The 21,663-nt window shown below is 36.5% G+C and overlaps 1 protein-coding gene across 5 annotated transcripts in view; it reads left to right on the top strand.

Moving 5' to 3' along the window:
- GOLGA4 (golgin A4) overlaps positions 1 to 21,454 on the top strand; it is a 116,500-nt gene extending 95,046 nt beyond the window's left edge. For 4 of the 5 annotated variants that reach the window (XM_017508449.2, XM_017508445.2, XM_017508448.2 and 1 more), the window contains 4 exons: positions 1,723 to 1,826; positions 9,966 to 10,052; positions 16,445 to 16,507; positions 20,784 to 21,454. In XM_017508449.2, the coding sequence (XP_017363938.1) occupies positions 1,723 to 1,826; positions 9,966 to 10,052; positions 16,445 to 16,474 (221 nt within the window). In that variant the 3' untranslated portion in view covers positions 16,475 to 16,507; positions 20,784 to 21,454. The remainder of the gene's footprint in view (positions 1 to 1,722; positions 1,827 to 9,965; positions 10,053 to 16,444; positions 16,508 to 20,783) is intronic. The other variant, XM_017508446.2, reaches the window with a different exon arrangement.
- Positions 21,455 to 21,663: the final 209 nt, after the last annotated feature.

Raw genomic sequence — 21,663 nt, 5'->3', positions numbered from 1 at the left:
AAGTTATTTGGAAAGGCCCATTAGAGGCAATGAGTAGACAATTTAGAAAGCCTCTTCATGTGAACAGTAACTAGTTTCCACTCATAATTGCTTAAAACCAGAAATAAAAGCTAAAAAGTCTTTTGTACCACTGTTTGGGAGAAGTCAAGAAGAGACACAAATATTGAAAAGTAATATTAACTCCCTTTCCCGGAAAATAGCTATAAAAAAAGTAATCTGGCTGGGCGCGGTGGCTTACAGCCGTAATCCAAGCACTTTGGGAGGCTGAGGCAGGTGGATCACAAGGTCAGGAATTTGAGCCTGACCAACATGGTAAAACCCCATCTCTATTAAAAATACAAAAATTAGCCAGGTGTGGTTTTGCGTGCCTGTAATCCCAGCTACTTGGGAGGCTGAGGCAGGAGAATTGCTTGAACCTGAAAGGCAGAGGTTGCAGTGAGCTGAGATCACGCCACTGCACTCCAGCCTGGGCAACAGAGCAAGACTCCATCTCAAAAAGAAAGTAACCTGCGTGTTTAATAAAATTACTTATTTTCTGAAAAGTTCTGCATTTTGTATAGTTGTAGAGGAATAAAACACTTAAGTACAATATATATATAAAGATATATTACAAAGAGGAAATAATGTATTATTATCATTTAGTTCTTAGAACTCTATAATTGCAAAGTACAATTTGAGTGAGTGGAGTCTTCTAAAAGTATACACTTAAAAAGTATTCCAAACATATGGTACATGTAATGTAAATTTAATGTATGGAGGCTATTTAACACTTCAGAATCCACCATCCAGAGCAACTAGTCTTCAAGTTAAAGCCATTTCTTTTCAGGCTTCTTGTGCTGCTCTGTAGTTCTTATATCTCTCTTGTTTCCCAACAGTAACTGCTGTTATTATATTACAACATAACTAGTTCCTTTAAAAAAATTGATATTAATGTTTTACATGTTTTGGGCTGTATAGAAATGACATCATACTGTATGTGTTCTATGTAACTTTGGTTTTTTTTATCCAACATTATCATTTTGAGATTCATTCTGATGTGTGAAGCTATAATTTGACCATTTTCAATGCTGAATTTAATAATAATACATTATATCTTTATGTTACAGCATATTCTGTTGGTGGACATTTGAGTTGTTGCAGTTTTGTTTTATAAACAGTGTAAATAAACATTGACTCCTACTGTACATGTGAAGTGTTTCTCTACGTTATATTGCGAATAATTGAATTTCTGTGTCATATAATATGCTTGTTTTCTATGATACAGGGTTTTAAAAGCAATGCCAAATTGTCATATATAGTGCTTGTTATCAGATTCCTCCTGTGGACAAGAGTCTCCATCGTTTCACATCCTCACCAATACTTTGTATTATCTGACTTGTTAAGATTTTGCTCGTTAGGTCTGTGTAACTGACACATAACACAGTTTTATTTGTTTTCACTGAACACAAATGGTTATTTAAATTCTAAACCCAAAGTAATGAACAATTACAATAAAAGGCTGGAAGAAAGAGGAGGAAGAGAAAAAGATGTGAGAAATAAAATTGTTATAGGAATTCCTATTTTCTCTTCCAAGCCTAAAATAGTAATTGGAATGTTTAGTGTGCCTATATAAAAGTAATGCCTCTGTTTGTTCCACTGGTTGTTTTTTAAATCAATTTTTATCAGTAATAAGTAGTTTACCTGGGTTTGTCCTTACAATTTGATCTGTTTTTTATTTGGCAGGTGGAAATTTGTATCATACTGATGTATCACTCTTTGGAGAACCTACCGAGTTTGAGTATTTGCGAAAAGTGCTTTTTGAGTATATGATGGGTCGTGAGACTAAGGTATAAGTCACGTGTCGTGATTCGGTGTGTGGTTTAATTTTAAAAGAAATACGTTGTGTCCACTTTTAATACACATATAAATGCCTTATGTTTACTATTAGCAAATCAGACATGCTAATAGTTGGCAATAGATAATTATTTTATTGCTCTTAGTTTACAAAAGTGAATTGGTGGATCTTGCTTATATTTGTTACATTTATAAAATATTAATTTTTAAAATACTGTTGGGTAACACTGAACACTAACATTACAATTTCATTAACATAAGAATAATTTGTGAACCATGTGGCTATTTTTCTTCTTCATATCTTTAAGTTAGAAGACTAGAATTCATTTTCAAGGAGACTTTAGGATATAATGGGTAATATTGGAAATAGTCATAATTAAGAATGGCTGCCTAGAGAGATTTAGAAAGATCGTACTTTAGTTTCTGTCAGAAAATCATTTCTACACCTGTGGAATACTGATCATTTAAAAATTACCCCATGTAAGTAATAATGCTTGGCTAATTTGTTTTCTAGAATGTTGCATTTATTGTAGGGTTCTTAAATGTAGAGTCTTGTCTTATTCTTATTTGTATCCTTGCAGTGTTTTTAAAAGAGCCCTTTTGGATATTTGGTAAATATATATTGAATTGAATTAAATGCTTTTAGGGAAATTCATGAGCCTTTCCTCAAACAAAATGTTTCATTTAAAGCAGTTTTTTTTTTTTTTGACATTTTGTACCTTAATGGAATTTTAATTGTCTGTGTGCCTTGGCTGAGAGTGGGATAATGAACTTTCTGTGCTCTGAAGCAATCAGTGTTTTAAAGTATGGGTGTGTGAGAGTTGCTGAGTCATAGGATGCTAAGCAGGTTCAAGCACTGATTTGGCAAATATATTTAAAACCTAAAAAGTGAATATTTTAAATGGAAATATCTTAAAAGAATATTATAAATGTATAGATTGGAGATTCAGCTAAATACCAGGAGTGGGTTAGAAGTCATTTGAATCCTTAATATCTTTAGAAATCACATTTCATTATATCAACTAGTCTTCAAATTAAAGTAATACCTAATATTGTGAACATTTATCACAGAAGGGAGATACTAAATCACTCCAATTCAGTGTCTTTTTTTTTCTCAATGCCATTTTTCAAAAAGTTCAAGGATAGCTAAAACTAATATTCTTCTTATCTTTTAAAAACAAAACTAATGAAATACAGTTTTCTCTCATGTCCTTATGGGACATAATCTATCTTACCTCAAATACAGGGTATATTATATCCCTGTGGGGGGTATTTGAGGTGGGATAGATAAAGTTACCTTGTTATTGTATTGGGGGTGGGAGGAGAGGCATATCTTTAAAAAACAAAAAGCTTCTCAGAACTTTAGCTACCTTGGTTCATAAGTGAATCTAAAGCTATGATGCAAGGGTTGTTGCTAAATAATTTGTTTAGCTTTCTCTTGATCTGTGGAATGAAGAGACAGACTGCCTCAACCAGTTCTTCCAAAGGTTATGAATGTCTCTGCGATGAGATAGCTACAGAGCTTAACTACCCTGAAGAAAGACCTAGCATAAGCATAAACATAAGCATAAGCATAAGAGGCTTATGGGGCAGCACCAGTACAGCCAAGTGTAAGCTTGTGCTTCAGGGTTCTGCAGTTAATCTTACGAGTGTGACCTGGGAAGTAGCTGAAAGGGACGTCCATGGCACAGGTAGCCCCATCTAATAAGCTGGCTGGGAATTTGTGTGAAGCAGTAGTGCTGACTCTCCTCTTTATCTTCAGCATTGATTCTCTTTTTCTGGCTCTAAAAATGAAGAGTAGTCTATCATTCTGCCATTACATTTTACAGGTAAATGGGAAATCGGTAGCAGGCATTCAGTTTTAAGTTGCTGCACATTTACTGAGCATGGCTCTTTATCACCGTGGTGGATAAAAAGATGAAATTTGATAACATCTCTAACTTTAAGGCGTTGACCATGCAGTAAGGAAGGGAACTGTTCTCACCTAACCATAGTATGATGCTGTATGTAGGTAGTGCTGTAAGAGAGAAACAGAGTCCTCATATTTATTTGTGGGAAGATCAAGTACAACATCATGGAGAAGGTGGTATGTATACTGGGATTTAATGGGGGATGTTAGATTTTGATAGATGAGCCCAGATGGTGGCAGGGGTAGCTGGGACAGAAGGTTCCAGGCAGGAAATTGAGTATGAGTTCATTTCCAACTAAAACACTGGATTTATGAAGGGGAGGTGATTTCACTTAAGACTGCACAGAGTGTGCAGGGCCTTGAATGTTTTCAGAGATTTACCTGTAGGTATTGGGAAGGGGTATCCCTGAAAAGTTTTAAGTAGGGATTGACAACGTCAGAGCTGTTTTTAGTCACATCTTTTGTGGGTTTGTTCAACTTCTATACATTAACAAAAAAACTGAAATGGAGACCAGGTTGCGGTTTTAGAATAAGTCAGAGTATGTTGTGCCCTTTGTGATTTGATTACCATCTGCAGTTGTTTCTTGTCTAGCAGGCTTCATATGTCTTCTCACCTGTGTTTCTTCATCTGCTTTTGTACACAGTGTTCTTTATTTTATGAGGCAGATGACTTGTAAAAGAAGACCGTATATAGCACATACTTTCCTGTAGTTTCGAGTTGAGTAAGTTCCCTTCCTTCCTTCCTCCTGTCCATATATTTTTTCTTGGGTTTTGATCCTCCATGCTAATATTGAACCTGAAATTCAGCCTGTTCTCCTTTTCAACATAAAGTGTTTCTCATCCTAAGCTTTATTGAAGATGCCTCTCCCTAAAGATTACCTGGCAGGAGAGGTCACTTCTAAATCAGGTGGCTCATTTGAACTTTTCCTTACTTCCCAGGGCCTGAGGATATTATATGTAGAGTAGACAGTGTGATATCTTTTCCAAAGTGTGGCAAAGAGCCTGGGCTTCTTCATTAAAGTGTTTCCTGGCAAGCCAGGGACAAGCTTTAAGTCTTTACTGGGTAATGAGCTGCAGATTCTGGATCACTGATGAATTTAGAGGTGGGTTTACCATTTCATGTTGTCTAGAAATATGAAGAGACACCTAGCCACGGCTTTTTTTTTTCCCCAAACATGCTTGTGCATGCATGTATATGTTGTTTCATCCTAAATATAAATGAACTTTTTGGTACTTGGAGCCTTATATGGTGTTGATATTAGATAAATGCTTCCTATAATTGTGAATCCTTGAATTTTAGATTTTTTGGTACTTCTAAAAAAACCTTTGCAGATATTATACCAGAAACTGCTTCAGGGTGCTATTAAAAGGAAAATACTGAAATGGTTACTACTTCATACTTCTCTTGCCATTTCATGCCACATAGTTATAGGCATACCTCGGAGGTATTGTGGATTCAGTTCTAGGCCACTGCAATAAAAGGAATATCACAATAAAGCAAATCACACAAATTATTTTGGTTTCCCAGTGCATATAAAGTTACATTTATACCATACTGTAGCCTGTTAAGTGTTGAATAGACATTTTGTCTCAAAAAATATATACCTTAATTTAAAAATATTGCTAAAAAATGGTAACATACATCTGAGCCTCCAGTCATAATATTTTTGCTAATGGAGGATATTACCTCGATGTTGATGGCTCTTGACTGATCAGAGTGGTGGTTGCTGAAGGTTGGGGTGTCCGTGGTACTTTCCTAAGACAACAATGGCATTTGCCACATCAACTGACACTTCCTTCCTTTCTTTCTTCCCTCCCTCCCTCCCTCTCTTCCTTCCTTCCTTTCTTTTTCTTTCTTCTTTCTCTCTCTCTCTCTGTCTCTTTCTTTCTTTCTCTCTTTTTTTTTTTTTTTGGAGACTCAGTTTCGTTCTTGTTTCCGAGGCTGGAGTGCAATGGCAAGATCTTGGCTCACCACAGCCTCTGCCTCCCGAGTTCAAGTGATTCTCCTGCCTCAGCCTCCGAGTAGCTGGGGTTACAGACACCCACCACCACACCCAGCTAATTTTGTTTTTAGGAGAGACTGGGTTTCTCCATGTTGGTCAGGCTGGCCACAAACTCCTGACCTCGTGATCTGCCTGCCTAGGGCTCCCAAAGCGCTGAGATTATAGGCATGAGCCACTGTACCTGGCCTGACACTTCCTTTCATGAGCATGTTTGGTAACATTTTACCCACCATAGAAGTTCTTTCGAAATTGCAGTTAGTTTCCTCAAACTCTGCTGTGGCTTTCTCAACTAAGTTTATTTAATATTCTAAATCCTTTGATGTCATTTCAACAATGTTCACAGCATCTTCACCAGGAGTAGATTCCATCTCAAGAAGCCAATTCTTTGTTCATCCACAAGAAGCAACTCCTCATCCATTAGAGTTTTGTCATAAGATTGCAGCAATTCAGTCATGTTTTCAGACTCCACTGCTAATTCTTGTTCTCTTGCTGTTTCCACTATATCTGCAGCGACTTTTTCCATTAAAGTCTTGAATCCCTCCAAGTCATCCATGAAAGTTGGAATCTTCTTCCAAACTTCTATTGACATTTTGATCTCTTCTTATGAATCATGAATGTTCTTAATGGCATGTAGAACAGTGAATCCTTTCCAGAAGTTCTTCGCCTTGCCCACAGTCGTCAGAGAAACTGTTACCTGTGGCTGCTATAGCCTTATGAAATACATTCCTTAAATAAGAAAACTTGAAAGTCAGAATTACTTCTTGATCCATGGGCTGCAAAATGGGTGTTGTGTTAGCAGGCTTGAAACAATTTAATCTTGCACATCTCCGTCAGAGCTTCTGGGTGACCAGGTGCATTGTCAATGGGCAGTCATAATTGAAAGGAATAATTTTTTTCTAAGCAGTAGGTCTCAACAGTGGGCTTCAAATATTCAGTAAACCATGCTGTAAACAGGTGTGCTGTCATGTAGGCCTTATTTCATTTCTAGAGCACAGGTGGAGTAGAGTTAGCATAATTCTGAAGGGCCCTGGGATTTTTGGAATGGTAAATGAGGATTGCCTTCAACTCAAAATCACAGGCTGCACTAGCCCCTAATGAGAGAGCTAGCATATGTATTAAAGTTTGGAAGCTTTTGAACTTCTCCCCTCTAGCTGTGAAAGTTTTAGATGGCATTTTCTTCAAATAGAAGGCTGTTTCATCTACACTGAAAATCTGTTGTTTAGTGTAGCCATCTTCATCAGTTATCTTAGCTAGATCTTCTGGATAATTTGCTGTACCTTCTCCATCAGCACTTACTGCTTATTTGGTCTGTTCTCATGCTGCTAATAAAGACATACTTGAGAATGGGTAATTTATAAAGGTAAGAGGTTTAATTGACTCACACTTCTGCAGGGCTGGGGAAGGCCTCATGAAACTTACAGTCATGGTGGAAGGGGATGTAAACATATCCTCCTTCATAGGACAGCAGAAAGAAGTGCTGAGCAGAGGGGAGAACAGCTCCTTATAAAACCATCAGATCTTCTGAGAATTCACTCACTATCACAAGAACAGGAGCATGGGGGTAACTGTGCCCATGATTCAGTTACCTCTCACTGGATTATTCCCATAACGTGAGGATTATGGAAACTACAATTCAAGATGAGATTTGGGTGGGGACACAGCCAAACCATATCACTGCTTTCCCTAGCACTTTTATGGTATGGAGATGTCTTCTGTCCTTAAATCTCAGGAACCAATCATTTTTAGCTTTAAACTTTTCTTCTACTACTTTCTCACTTCCCTCAGCCTTCATGGAATTGAAGGGAGTTAAGGCCTTGCTCTGGATTAGAGTTTGACTGAGAGAATATTATGGCTGGTTTGTTCTTTAGACCACTAAAACTTTCTCCAAACTTCAATCCAGACCACTACATGAAATAAGGCTATTTCATTCTGACTTATGGGTTCACTGGAGTAGCACTTTTAATTTCCTTCAAGAACTTTTCTTTTACATTTACAACTTGGCTAACTGGCATACGAGGCCTAGCCTTCAGGCTCTCTGGGCTGTCAAAATGCCTTTCTCACTAAGCTTAATCATTTCTAGCTTTTGATTCAGAGCGAGAGGCATGCAACTCTTCCTATTACTTGAATACTTACAGACCACTGTAGGGTTATTTATTGGCCTAATTTCAATATTATTGTGACCCAAGGAATAGAGAAGCCCTAGGAAAGGGAAAGAGATGGGGGCTCAACTGGTCAGTGGAACATTAAGAACACAAGCAGTATTTTTGGATTAAATCCGCTGTCTTACATGGGCATGGTGTGTGGTGCCCCAACACAGTGACCATCATAACGTCGAAGATCACAGAGTGCAATAGCAGATACCATAATAATGACAAGGTTTCAAATACTGCAAATGTTATCAAAATGTGACAGAGATATAAAATGATCACATGCTAGAAAAATGGCACCAATAGACTCTCTTGACAGAAGATTCCCGTACACCTTCAATTTGTAAAAAAAACAAAAACCAAAAAGCAGTTTCGGTGAAGCCCAATGACGCGAAGTGTAGTATAACGAGGTATGCCTGTTCTTGGTTTCTAGATTTTGGCTTAACACACAAGATTTTGTTCTGTCTAAGCAATACAGTTGAAGTGATGAGGGTTTTTGTAAAATGCCTTTGGAATTTTCCAAGTACTGAGTTGTCTTAAATATATAGATATTTGTTGTTGTCTTGTACTTTTTAATACAGGGTCTCTGTCACCTGGGCTGGCATGCAGTGGTGCTATCATAGTTCACTGCAACCTCAAATTCCTGGGCTCAAGCAGTTCTCCCACCTCTCCCAAGTAGCTAGTAATACAGACATGAGCCATAATACCTGGCTAATACTTAAAATTTTTTGTAGAGATGGGGTCTCACTGTGTTTCCCAGACTAGTCTCAAACTTCAGGCCTCAAGCCATCCTCCCACTTCAGCCTCCCAAAGTGTTGAGATTGCAGGTTTAAGCACCACAACTGACTGCACTGATATTTTTTTATTACCAAAATGTCAGAAGATAAAAGGGAAAAGGAAGAAGAGGTCTGAAACTAAAATCTTGCCATGTGTGGGATTTGTGAATGAAGAATAGTATTAGTTGATGTCTTAGTAGAAATAAGTTATTAGCAATATGTAAAGTGTCTTGCCTACACTTAGTATATAATAGGAGCTTTAAAAAAATTAGTTCCTTTCCTTCCTGGAAATAATTATTATCCTTTTTTTCCTAATGACATGAGTCTCCAAAATTTTTGTTTAACTATATTATCTTTTCCATAATGACCTTCCCAGATCACTTCCACCCTTTTCCCTTCCCCATACCCAAAGTCTATGTAACTATGAACAGGGAATGTTAGAGCCAGTTTTCTGGGCTACCCTCCCATCTACTGTAGGAATCTTAAGGAGAGTACTACCATCTGAGTTTGTATGTAAGCACTGAAGTTGTTATCCTACTTATTTCATATGTGGTATGTTCTTTCCTCTCTGTCTCCCTCAAAACATCTCATCTTGATACAAAATAGGGAGTTTCAACCTTTGAGGAGAATTTTCAAGGAGCTTATGGGTGACAGTCTGACTTACGGTATATTTATTTAGATCTGCACAATTTATGATCTTGTTTTGCAAGCCACCATGTGTAATGTTTTGATTCATCATGTTTTCTACCAAATAAAGCATCTTGTGTTTATTTAAAATGTAATTTGTATTTCTATTAGGTTGATGTGCTGCATGTCTTGAAAAATACCTACTGAGCATGTTCATGTTCATGCAGTAGCCGTGTTTATGAGATATATGATGTGATTTAGTTAAAGCTGAACATGGGGGGTATTTAAAATCTGGTTATTTAGAGCATATGTTTTGGCAATACATCACTTGCTTATAGATAGATTTCTGCAAATAAGCCTTTTAAAATGAATATGTAGTAAAGTTTTATTTTAATAAAGGGGCCAAGAGCATTAGAATTTTATATAGCTTCATGCTATTATAAATGTGTCTCATTAAAATAATATGAATCTAGACATCGTAAGGAGTTCTTTTAAATTGAAATTCTAGTGTTGGGTGTTACTTCCTTGACTGATACCTTCACATCATACTTCTTTGCTCGTGGCTTTCATTGAGAGCGCTAAAGAATCCCACCAGCAGAACATGTCAAAATGGGTTGAGACTTGATGTGCTCCCCTGTCTGTTATTGATCATCTCTTGTTTTTCTTGTAGACCATGGCAAAAGTTATAACCACTGTACTGAAATTCCCTGATGATCAGACTCAGAAAATTTTGGAAAGAGAAGATGCTCGGCTAATGGTAAGTTCTAGAAGTAGCCTCTAGATAGAAGATCATATCCCATCTATTTATATTCTGTCTCATTTATAAGGATTTTTGAGTTAGTAAAATACATTTTAAGATTTCAAATTTTTCACAGCCTGAAAAATGAGAGTGAATTTACACTAGAAATTTAACCAAGGGTAAATGAGAATGGATGCCCTCAAGGAAAGGAGCAGTCTAATTTAATAGCCTAATTTAACAGTCTAATTAAATAGTCTAATTTAATCTAAGAGGTTGACACCCATATATACTATATGGGATTTCCAGAATTTGGGCTGTTTATGGAAAGGATGGAAAAGATATTTGTTCTCATATATCTAGTAATAATTTTTTTGAAACCAAATTGTATCATGGTGTTAGATGTTTTATATATTACAGCCCTTATATTGCATTCCAGTTGATTTCCAAATATATTAATTCTGGGTCAAAGGATTTAAGCATTCTTGAGCTTTTGATATCTTACAGGGGAAATCAGATAAACTGCTGAATTATTTTTATTTTTTAAATTTTTATTTTCATTTATTTATTTATTTTTTGAGATGGAGTCTCGCTCTGTTGTCAGGCTGGAGTGTAGTGGTGCCAACTCGGCTCACTGCAATCTCCGCCTCCTGGGTTCAAGTGATTCTCCTGCCTTAGCCTCCTGAGTAGCTGAGACTACAGGCACGCACCACCATGCCTGGCTAATTTTTTGTATTTTTGGTAGAGACGGGGTTTCACCATGTTGGTCAGAATGGTATCGATCTCCTGACCTCGTGATCCACCCGCTTCGGCTTCCCAAGGTGCTGGGATTACAGGCGTGAGCCACCGCACCTGGCCTGAATTATTTTTAAAAACATAGTGTGAAGTCAAGTATAATTGAAAAATGAAAGATACACACACTTTGTAAATTATGCAAAATTCTCCATCCTAAACTTATTTTTGCCCTGGGCCAGTAATTTAATAAGACCCACTTTAGGCAGAGTATGAAACTTGAAAAGTTTGGGTCCTGCCTTCAACTCTCTTTCTGTTTCCTTTCCTTGTGTTGATATCCCGAGGAACCCTCCATGAATACCCTGTTCCTCCCAGTCTCTCTACCTATTTCATGATTCCAGTGCTGCTTTTCTTCTCTCCCTCCTCACTAAAGCAAGCCAACATCTTTTCCTTCATGGTGGGTTAGCGTGTGTCTGAGCATCTCCAATAAAGAGCCCTAAGTCAGTAAGTCCCAAAGCATCTCATTGTATCCTAGATTGTTTTCTTAGAAAAGTTATTGATTCTTGTGGACCCAAATCTCCTTCTCTACATGATCACCTATTTGTTCTGGTTTGTTCTGGTTCTAACTCATATAACTCAACCAGAAATCTGGCTGTCCTAGATGTGGGTGTTTTCCTTTCCTGGCTAAATAATACCTCTTGCAGTTACAGCCTTTTATGAAGTTCCTTTGACCCTCTGCACAAGGTCAGCCCTGAAGGGATCCCAGTGTCTCAGGCACATTCTGACCACTTTTTGGCCTTCTCTGTGTTTATCCTAGCATTCCCTGACCTTTGTCCCAATGCTTCATTGTATGTTGTATTATATTATATACTTATTGTCTATTTTCTGAGGCAATTGCTAGTATTTTGGTTAGCATTTAATTGTTTTTTGTAAAAATCCCTCCACCACCACTCCCTGGTATTTATTAGCCTGAAAAGAATTGCTCTAGTTATTTCTGGTTATAAATATTTTTGATAAAGAGATATGTCACTATAATATATACCATTCATCTATAGAGAGAATGCTGTTTTAAATTATAATGAACATACAATTCTACAAGTATATACCTTATTCAGAGTAGAAATTTTTCCTTTACTGAGTAAAATAACTGTCTTTGTGAAGATAAAAATTTCTAATGCAGTTTGAGCCTATTGACAGAATTTTGTCATTATGGTCCAATTTAAGAAAAGATTTTTAAATGATATGAAAGGGCTTTTATTTAGTTACCTTTATTCCTTCTCCCATAGCCACTTAATCATGTTGATATTGGAATATGGCACACTGTGCTTTTCCTGCATTTTCTCAGAATTTGGTGTATAGTGTAGACTTATCCTAAGTCACTGCTTTAGCAAATGTGATAGGAAACATTCCCCTTCGTTCCATATACACATGCAGTCTTTGGTTGATTTGCTTTGATGAAAAATTGAATTGGTAAATATATATAGTGAATCAGTAAAACTCTTTTAAAGCTGACAAAAAGGTTTCTTTTTGTTAAGTTTAACTTAAGAAAAAAGTCTTTGAAAAACAGACTGTTTCTCCCTGACTTACAGTGGTGTTCATTCTAGGGAGGGATGAAATGGTGGCTGACTTATCCTTCCTGAAAGAATCTTCCTTTATCCCAGAGGCTGACCTGCCCAGATAGAATGTTCTACTTTTCTACTACTCCTTTAAGCAAAGTCTCATCCTTCATTATATTTTGCTTAATGAATAAGTTCAGTCAACAGTCATCGACTCTTCTAATTGTTACGGGAAATATAGGAAAATAGAAGATATGGAAGACATTGGTTGCTGACCTTGTGAAACTTTTAATTTTAGGAGGAAGGGGTAATATCTGTTCATCCATTCATACATGAATAAAAAGATATGCCGAAGTAATATTATTCAAACAATAAAAAAGATGCTTAGGAACTGTGGAATTTTATGATGAACTTAAAATGAGGAAGGCTCCAAAATATGACATGATATAAATTAATCAATTTGAGTCAACTTTTGTCAGTTTAAGGAGATTCTTGATACTTGATAATGTGACTCATGATTGTTTCACGAGTAGAAAGTTGAAGCGAGAGTTACCTTTGTCAGAAATTGCCATCATTCATAAAATGAGCAATAAGAATCACTGTCTTTGAACAAGCCTTTTGAAGACATTTCAGCCAATTTCATACCACTGTTCATTGAGCTGTAGCTCATTAGAACAAAACACAGGCATGAACAATGATTTCTCTTTTTCCAGTAGAAAGTGCACATGATGAAATGTATAGAAAACAAAAATTTAGGAATTCTTTAATAATTATTTTTAAATGATTTAATCACATTAATTTTAATGTGTGCTTCAAATGGATCTTTTCTATAAGTTTTTATAAATGTGCAGCTATGGTTTCACTTCTATTAAAAATCAGCAACCCTAAGTGTTTTGTTATTTTTGCCTAAGGGCTGAAAAGCTGGTATAAGAAAACCAAAACAAACCTCAAACATGTTGCAGAGCTGCTTCCTCTGTCAAATTAATATTTGGGATGCTTGTAAGAGTATGGTTGCACTTTATGTTGACAGTGTGCAGCCCATGTTAGTTTTGTGTTATTTATTGAGTATTATCAGAGGAATACATTCCAAAAACTTTGCTTTTTGACCATGGTGATTATATGTTTACTTTGTGGCACTGATCAAAAGCTTTCCATGACTACTGGTGAGGTACTTTTCAATATATCTCGTCTTTACTATACTTCCCTCTCTTCAGTGAGTTTTATACTCTTCATTTAAAAAACCTCATTACAGGATACAAGTTATTACTGTTTCCAGAGTTTACCCTAATCTCAAGAGTAGATTTTATAGATGAGAAGTCACTCTCTGTTAAGTAAGGTTTAATTATAGAGCATAATTATAGTCTGGTTTATTTGACGGTCTTGGTGTATAGAGAATGAATCTTAGCCCTTTGTTGACTTGCTATGGAGACTCAGGCAATTCTTGGAGCTTCTTTTCTTCACAAGATTAACTTAATCTTGTTAGGATTTTCAGAGAACCAGAGTACAGTTGCCTGTGCTGAGTTATAATGTATGGGTGGTGGCGACGATTATTTAGCCTCCTTATAGCAATGTGTAGAACTAGTTTTTTCTGGAAAAAGAGACTGGAAAGGTAAATTAATCATTACCGTATATAAGAAAAACCATTAAAGACCTTAGTAGGAGAATCAAGTCACATGATGACACCAGCCCACAAAATGCCCCCATCTCCAGGTTCAGTACCTTAGAGTGTCAGCCACATGCAGTATTGCTGGGGTGAGAGCCTAGATCTCAACAGCTTGATTGCTGTATGATTTAGAGCAAACCATTTTCATATTTTTGACCCTCATTGGTAAAATGAGATTGTTGGATTGTACTATCTCTAAGGTTTCTTTCCTTGTATAGTATAAAATTTTGTTTTAGATTTGTTTCAAGTGGGAAGAAGAATTGCCTTCTAAACAGCAGGCAGAAGTTAAAACAGAAATGCACATATCAAGTGCACACATCTCTGCTTTTCCTAGAGCAGCCTTTTTTTCCTCCTCTCGATTTTTAGTTTACTATATCTTGCTATTTCATTTTGTGATGGTTTAGTTAGTTTAGATGGCCAGAATAAGCTGGATATGTGAGTATCACAGTATGGGCAAGAGTGAATATATAAGACCTTGGCTTATCTAATTGCTTGTGTTTTTATTGACTAAAACTGTCCAGGAAGTACACCCTCATTTTTTTTTAAAGTAGAGTATTATTATATTCTTTAAGATAATTTCATTAGGAAAGTTAATTGTAATTGGGCAATACCTTTGTTATATGGAAACCCCTCTTTATAAGTTTTCTTAAACATTTTTCTCTTTAGAGTGCTAGCAAAACATAGTGACATAAACAGGCATCACTGTTTTCTTGATGACTCCATTAAAGAAAATTTCTCTTCTTCGATGGAAAAAGTTGACTTGTTTGTGTTCTCTGCCCACTCTAGTCATCTTTTTCAATTGCTCTCTTGTTGACTCTCCTTCAGCTTTGCTTTCACACTGATCCTTGGTGTTGTATATAGTTCTTCATCAGCCCTTGCCCTGGACCAGTCTTCTATTACATTAACGTCTTATTTTCTTCCTCTGTTGGAATTTTCAAAATTTCCTCCAAATTGATAAAATCATCAGAACTTTTCAGCATTGCTATGTACAAAAGTTTTCCATTCCCACATGAGGTTTACCCTTTCCCTTTGTATGGGCTAGGAAGGTGCATGCAAGGTGGGTTCAGGAAACACATAAAAATAAAACTGGTATATTGTAGAAAATATTGCACATGTGAAACACATTTGTTATCTTGAGAGTGGTTTTGATTCTGGTATTGTTAGAATAAGGTAATGTGTGATCATTGGGAAAAACATTATCAACCAGAAAGCTAGAAAGGGAGTCCCTCATGATCTTCAGCCTCCAAACTACTACTGCTCTGGCAGTATCATCTCTGCGAACAGCGTGGGGAATATCTCCATGTTTTCTAAGCCATATAATTACATATTTATAGTTACTCCTTTATCACCTACTTTATTTTATAAGAATTAGAGTATGCAGTGGCTTGCTTTTTTCACTTAATATATTTTTATATTATTCCATCTTATTACAAATTGGTCTCATTCTTTTCAGTGGCTGGTTATATGATTATATGGATGTCCTACAGTTTAGTTCACCTGTTTCCTGCTCATTCCATTTACTTACATTGTTTTCAAGATTTTCATCGCTTAACAAGCAGAGACACAGGGAGCATCCATATACATGAATTTTGTATACTTCTGCCAGATAGGTTCTTAACCTCATTGTGTTGTGTGTGGTGCACATATTATTTTATAGCTTGTCTTTTGGTTTGCTGCTTTTTACTAACTTTGCATTAAATATGAAAGAGAAATAAAATGATGTTCCTAAGGTTGGCCACACTATCCAATAAAAGATTCTTGATTTTAGAAGCAATCTTTGTTTTTAATGCTGCCATTTAAAATCACCATGAAGGTAATTAATCATTTTGTACTATGACAATCTTAAAATGGGGCATAAAGTTTATTTAAGATTTGCCACAGTAAAACCTACATTTGAGATTGAGTTTTCTTAAATTGAAATTTCAATTTGGGTCACGATATCTGAAACTGTTTCTGATACATTGTTGAATTACAAGAGTTGTTCAGTGATAAAATTGACACATTAGGAATGAGAATTCAACATATAGACACATGGTGTTTCAAATTCATCATCGTTTTCCCAAAAACTTTTTAGGGTAAATTAGGATTATGTAAATCAGATTTTAACGTGTATTTTCATGGAATTATTAAAGAAATCCTTTTTGTAAAGCAAGTAATCGCCCCATAATTTAGCTGGTAAATATGTACTTAAAATATGCAGTACACCTTTAATTATGTTGCTTAAGTCTTTAAATGAAACTTGCAAGTACAATCTCAGCTAAATCATATTATATTTACTTAGGATATGGGGGGAGATATTACAGATTCCTTATTCCTTGCCTGTATACCCTCTATTCGGGGAGATTTGAGAAAAGTTTAACTGCAGTCTGTAATCCTGTGAACTTCATATACACATATAATCTATGTGTTATATTAAGTCTTAAAACTAACCCAATAAGCTTTTTTTCTTCCTGGCTTTGTAGTTTACTTCACCTCGCAGTGGTATCTTCTGAGTAAACCATCAGTCTGTGCTTAGTTAGCATGTGGTGAGTGAAGAACAATGTCTTGTGTTTTTTGTGCAAAAATCAAATGTGTTGCATGATACTAACCATTTTGCTGGAATTCTTTTGCTCTTGTTTAATGAACATATGATTATGCTATGGTTAATATAAGTATTTTCTGTTCATTCTGTTATACAGATCAATAACAGTTAAAAATTACTACCACCGGTAGGAGTTATATAATTTTAGAAAATTTTATTTCTTTAAATGGTAATTGAAAGTTTGAAAATTGCTCTTCGAAGTTTTGTTAAAGAATCCAAAAAAGTATTTATGTAACTTACTTCCCTTTTGTTTTTAATTTTCCAAGAATAATCTTTGAAATTATGACTGTGAGAGAGAAATGAAAAATCATTTTCTAGATAAAAGTGAAGTGGTATATTCCATAAGAATTAAAAATACTGTAAAGCCTAAGTAGAGTCAAAGCTAGTCAGAAATAATGAAAACTAGTAAGATTGATTTTAAAATACAGTTTTATTACTTCCTGAGATCAGACAGTTTAACACAGACAACACATTTGTCCTAAGGAGACCCGTAGGCAGCCTACTTTAATTGAATATGATTCTTTCTGATTAACATATTACAGTGAAATGGAGACACACAAAACATTTCAACGCAGGTGACTGTCTTCATCATTTAAACCCTCTCCCCTTAGCTCTACGTATTATTCGTGCTATTAGGTTGATCTAGTACCCACTGAAAATTTGGTATACATCTTTACCTCAGCCTTTGCTAGAATTTTCACAAAATCAAAAACAGATCACAATTAATAGGGCTTCACTATCATTAAAATAAACACTCTCTGTGATTGTTAATATCCGACTAATAGTATCAAGGTTTAAAATGCCAAGATACAGCGTTTCTCTATTCTTTTAAACTTTTAGATTTTACCTTTTTTTTTTTTGAAGAGAGCCTCATCACCCAGGCTGGAGTGTAGTCGTGTGATCGTAGTTCACTGCCTCCTCAACTCCTGGGCTCAAGGGATTCTCCCACCTCAGCCTCCCAAGTAACTGGGACTTTAAGTCGCCTGTCTGTTTTTTTATTTTTATTTTGTGATGACGGGGTCTCGCCATCTTGCCTAGGCTGGTCTTGAACTCCTGGGCTCAAGTGGTCTTCCTCCCTCAGCCTCTAAGCTTTTATCTTTAAAAGTCCTTTATGTCTACATTTGAGTCTCCTTTTGATTTTGATATGTATTATTTGATTTGCCTTAGTGATTATACAGAACTATATTATCTTGCCATCCACATTACAACGGCTGGCAGTACAGTGCATGGTTTTATTAGGTTACTTTTATAATAAATGTGAACATTGAAAAATTCTAAATTCTATAGCTAACCCATTAAGTCTTAATGTTTTCCTTTTAAAAATAATATTATAAATTCTGCATTGCACTTTTTATATTACTGCAGTTAAATGCTGTCATTTGTCACTGGAAATGTATACTGTGCAGCATTTTTATTAATTGATTAGTTATCTCCTCAACTTGCAGTTTGAAACATTTCAGCCCAGGAGGTCAAGGCTACAGTGAACTGTGTTCATGCCAACTTTTGTTTTGAAACATTTCAGACATAAGATTTACAAAAATAGTACAATGAACACCCACATATCCTTCACCTGGTAATGTTTTGCCAGATTTTCTCACTTGCTCTCACTCTTGTTGTCTCTCCATATATATTATTCCTCATTTGTAACATTCGCTAGTTACTTGCAGACATGCTTGCAAGCATTTGACAGTTGTAAACATGAACTAAGTACTTTAGCATATATCTTTAAGAACAAGGACATTTTCCTACATACAGTACAGTTATTACATTCAAGAAGTTTAACATTAGCTAATACTAATATCTACTACATAATATTTAGTTTTTTCCAGTTTTCTAAATAAGTCTTCCATAATATTTTAGAATCCAGGATCCACTCAGAGATTTCACATTGCATTTAGTGGTCATATTTTCCTAGTCTCTTTTAAACTAGAAAACTTCTCCTAGCCTTTTTGTCTTTCATGACGTTGACATTGTGCAGCATTGTTAAACTGATGTTGAATTTTGCTTCCCACAGCAGATCAAGCTAAGTCTTCAAAATAGTAACTGACAAAGGAATTTACATATAATAGAAGATCTTGTTTATGTCTTCTTTAGGTTCCTAGGACCCGTGTGATTGTTGAACTAGTTTTATAAATAATATACTATTAGTAGTACATTATGAGTAGTGAATCACAGTGTTCATTTACAAATTGAGAAGACTAAACTCCCCCTATCCACTAAATATATATACAAAGTTTGTCTCTATTAATCTTATTTGGTAATTTACTTTTATGGGATTTTAAACTCATAATTGATCTGACTGCTGGCTTTTAGCCCTCCCTTCCCCTCCTCTCTCCCCTCCTCCTCCCCTTCCCCTTTTCCCTCCCCTCCACCTCCCTTTCCCTCCTCTCCTCTCCCCCCCACCCCTCCCCTCTTCCCTTTTCACTTTTGTTGCCCCGGCTGGAGTGCAGTGGTGCCATCTTGTCTCACTGCAACCTCAGCTTCCCTGGTTCAAGCGATTCTCCTGCTTTAGCCTCCCCAATAGCTGGGATTACAGGCGCCTGCCACCACACCCAGCTAATTTTTTGTAGTTTTAGTAGAGACAGGGTTTTACCTTGTTGGCCAGGCTGGTCTTGAACTCCTTCCTGACCTCAGGTGATCCATCCGCCTTGGCCTCCCAAAGTGTTGGTATTACAGGCATGAGCCACCATGCCTGGCCAGCATTTTCATTTGAGAAACATTATGAGGAAGACTTTGGGTTTGTCATGGTTTTTTTTTTTTTTTTTTTGCAGCATGTGGCCACACCAGGCTAGAGTGCAGTGGCATGAACACAGTTTACTGCAGCCTTGACCTCCTGGGCTCAAGAAATCCTCCCACCTCAGCCTTCTGAGTAGCTGGGACCACAGGCACATGCCACCACTCCCAGCTATTTAAAAACAAAATTTTTTTTGTAGCTACAGGGTCTTGCCATGTTGCCCAGGCTGATCTTGAACTCCTGGGCTCAAGCAGTCCTCCCACCCTGACCTCCCAAAGTGCTGGGATTATAGGTGTAAGCCACCATGCCCAGCCAGCATTTTTAATTAATTAATTTTTTGAGACAAGGTCTTGGTGTATTACCCAGGCTGGAGTGCAGTGGTGCAGTCACGGCTCACTGCAGCCTTGACTTCCCAGGCTCAAGTGATCCTCCTGTCTCAGCGTCCTGAGTAGCTGGGATTACAAGCATGCACCATCATGCCTGCCTAATTTTTCTATTTTTTTGTAGTGATGGGATCTCACTATGTTGCCCAGGGTATTTTTTAATTTTTTAATTAAGCTTCTTAATTCCAGATGAGACATAAATTTTCACACCAAAATGCCATTTTATCTTTTTCTCTTGTGTCATGTTGGGAGAATTGCAGTATGTAGAATAATCAACACACTGGGTAAAAGGGAAGAGCTCTTTCTCATCTTTATTTTTTGTATTTTTTTGAGTTAGAGTCTTGCTCCGTTGCCCTAGTGTTATCTTGTCTCACTGCAACCCCTGCCTCCCAGGTTCAAGTGATTCTCCTGCCTCAGCCTCCTGAGTAGCTGGGATTACAGGCACACCTGGCTAATTTTTTTTTGTATTTTTCGTAGAGATATGTTTTCACCATGTTGGCCAGGCTGGTCTCAAACTCCTGGCCTCAAGTGGTCTGCCTGCCTTGGCCTCCCAAAGTGCTGGGATTACAGGCGTGAGTCACTGTGTCCAGCCTCTCATCTTTAATTCCAGTCCAATCTTTGCAGGATTCGCCAAGTCATCATGTTTACTCCTGGGTTCCTGTATGGCCTGGTAGCATTCAATATATGGTGAATGGTTGCAGTTCCAAATTACACTTAGAAATGCTATTTTCCAGGATTGCTGACTATATGTTGGTTTGCATCATTGCAAGAATGTTAATTTTTAGGAGATACCGTTAAGATTTAATATTTAGACTGTTTCTCCTTTTTTTTTTTTTTTTTTAATAGAATGGGGTCTTGCTGTGTTGACCAGGCTGGTCTCGAACTCCTGGCTTCAAGTGATTCTCCTATTTCAGCCTCTCAAAGTGCTGGGATTACAGGCATGAGCCACTGCACCCAGCCTTATTTCTGCTTCTTTACTGCAATCTCTAGACCATGGAATAGAATTTTATTTTAAACTTGAATAAACAAATCTCCCAAAAAGTCAACCTAAAAGCCTCCACCACCCCCACCTTCTTCATTCTCTTTTCCTTTTTCTTTTGCAGTCATGGCTTCGATCTTCATCTTGAAGAAGAGCGCTGCTGGGCGACTGCTGCTTGGAAACTGTCCATACTTCCTACTCGGAGAGTGAGGTTGTGATTCAGGGCCCCTCATGTAGCCAAAAGACCAGGAGAAATCTGGCCCACAGATACGTTGCAGATGCCTTTAAAATAGATTTTATCAGTGGAGAAATGGTGATTGATTTTTCTTCAGTTTTCTCTTGGGAAGAGTTTTTTGTTGTTTAAAAGAAATTTTGAATGACTTAACCTGCTTTTATGGGCTTACATAATATTCCTTTCTTCCATTCTTTTTAAAGAACTGCTTACCTTTCCTATTTATTTTTAGGGTGATTTTTTAAAAAGACTTGTGCAATACATTTTGAGGTAAAACTTAGTGGATTTTTTTCTGATAAATTAGAGCATTTAATTGACTATTTTATTCAGGTTGATTTGTTGAATATTTGCTAAAGACCTGTCCTTTAAGCTATGACATATAATAAATCCCAAATGGCAGTACCTCATTGTTTACTTAGCTTTTGTACTTATATTTTTCAGAGGAAAAAACACTACTGTAAATTGTGAATAGGCAGTATATAACTGTATTGTATGCAAATCTGTGACTATTGGCAGTGTCATCTCTGAGAAAAAGATAAATAAAGTTTATTTACTATATAAAATTTATTGTACTTCTTCCTCAGTTGAAATCTATTTTTAAATGGTTAAGAATGGATAGTCTATTTGGATGAATATAGTGAAGAATTATTTGTCAATATAACTAAATGCTGAGCATTTGGAAAGAATTTTTGTGTTCAAATTTGGTATAACCAAGTTAGAAGGTGTATGGAAATAAGAAATACTCTATGATGTCTGTTTTTGGATTCTGACA

This window comes from Cebus imitator, unplaced genomic scaffold (assembly GCF_001604975.1).
Source record: "Cebus imitator isolate Cc_AM_T3 unplaced genomic scaffold, Cebus_imitator-1.0 Scaffold391, whole genome shotgun sequence".
Lineage (NCBI taxonomy): Eukaryota > Metazoa > Chordata > Mammalia > Primates > Cebidae > Cebus > Cebus imitator.
This window is presented reverse-complemented; position numbering and strand designations above follow the sequence as displayed.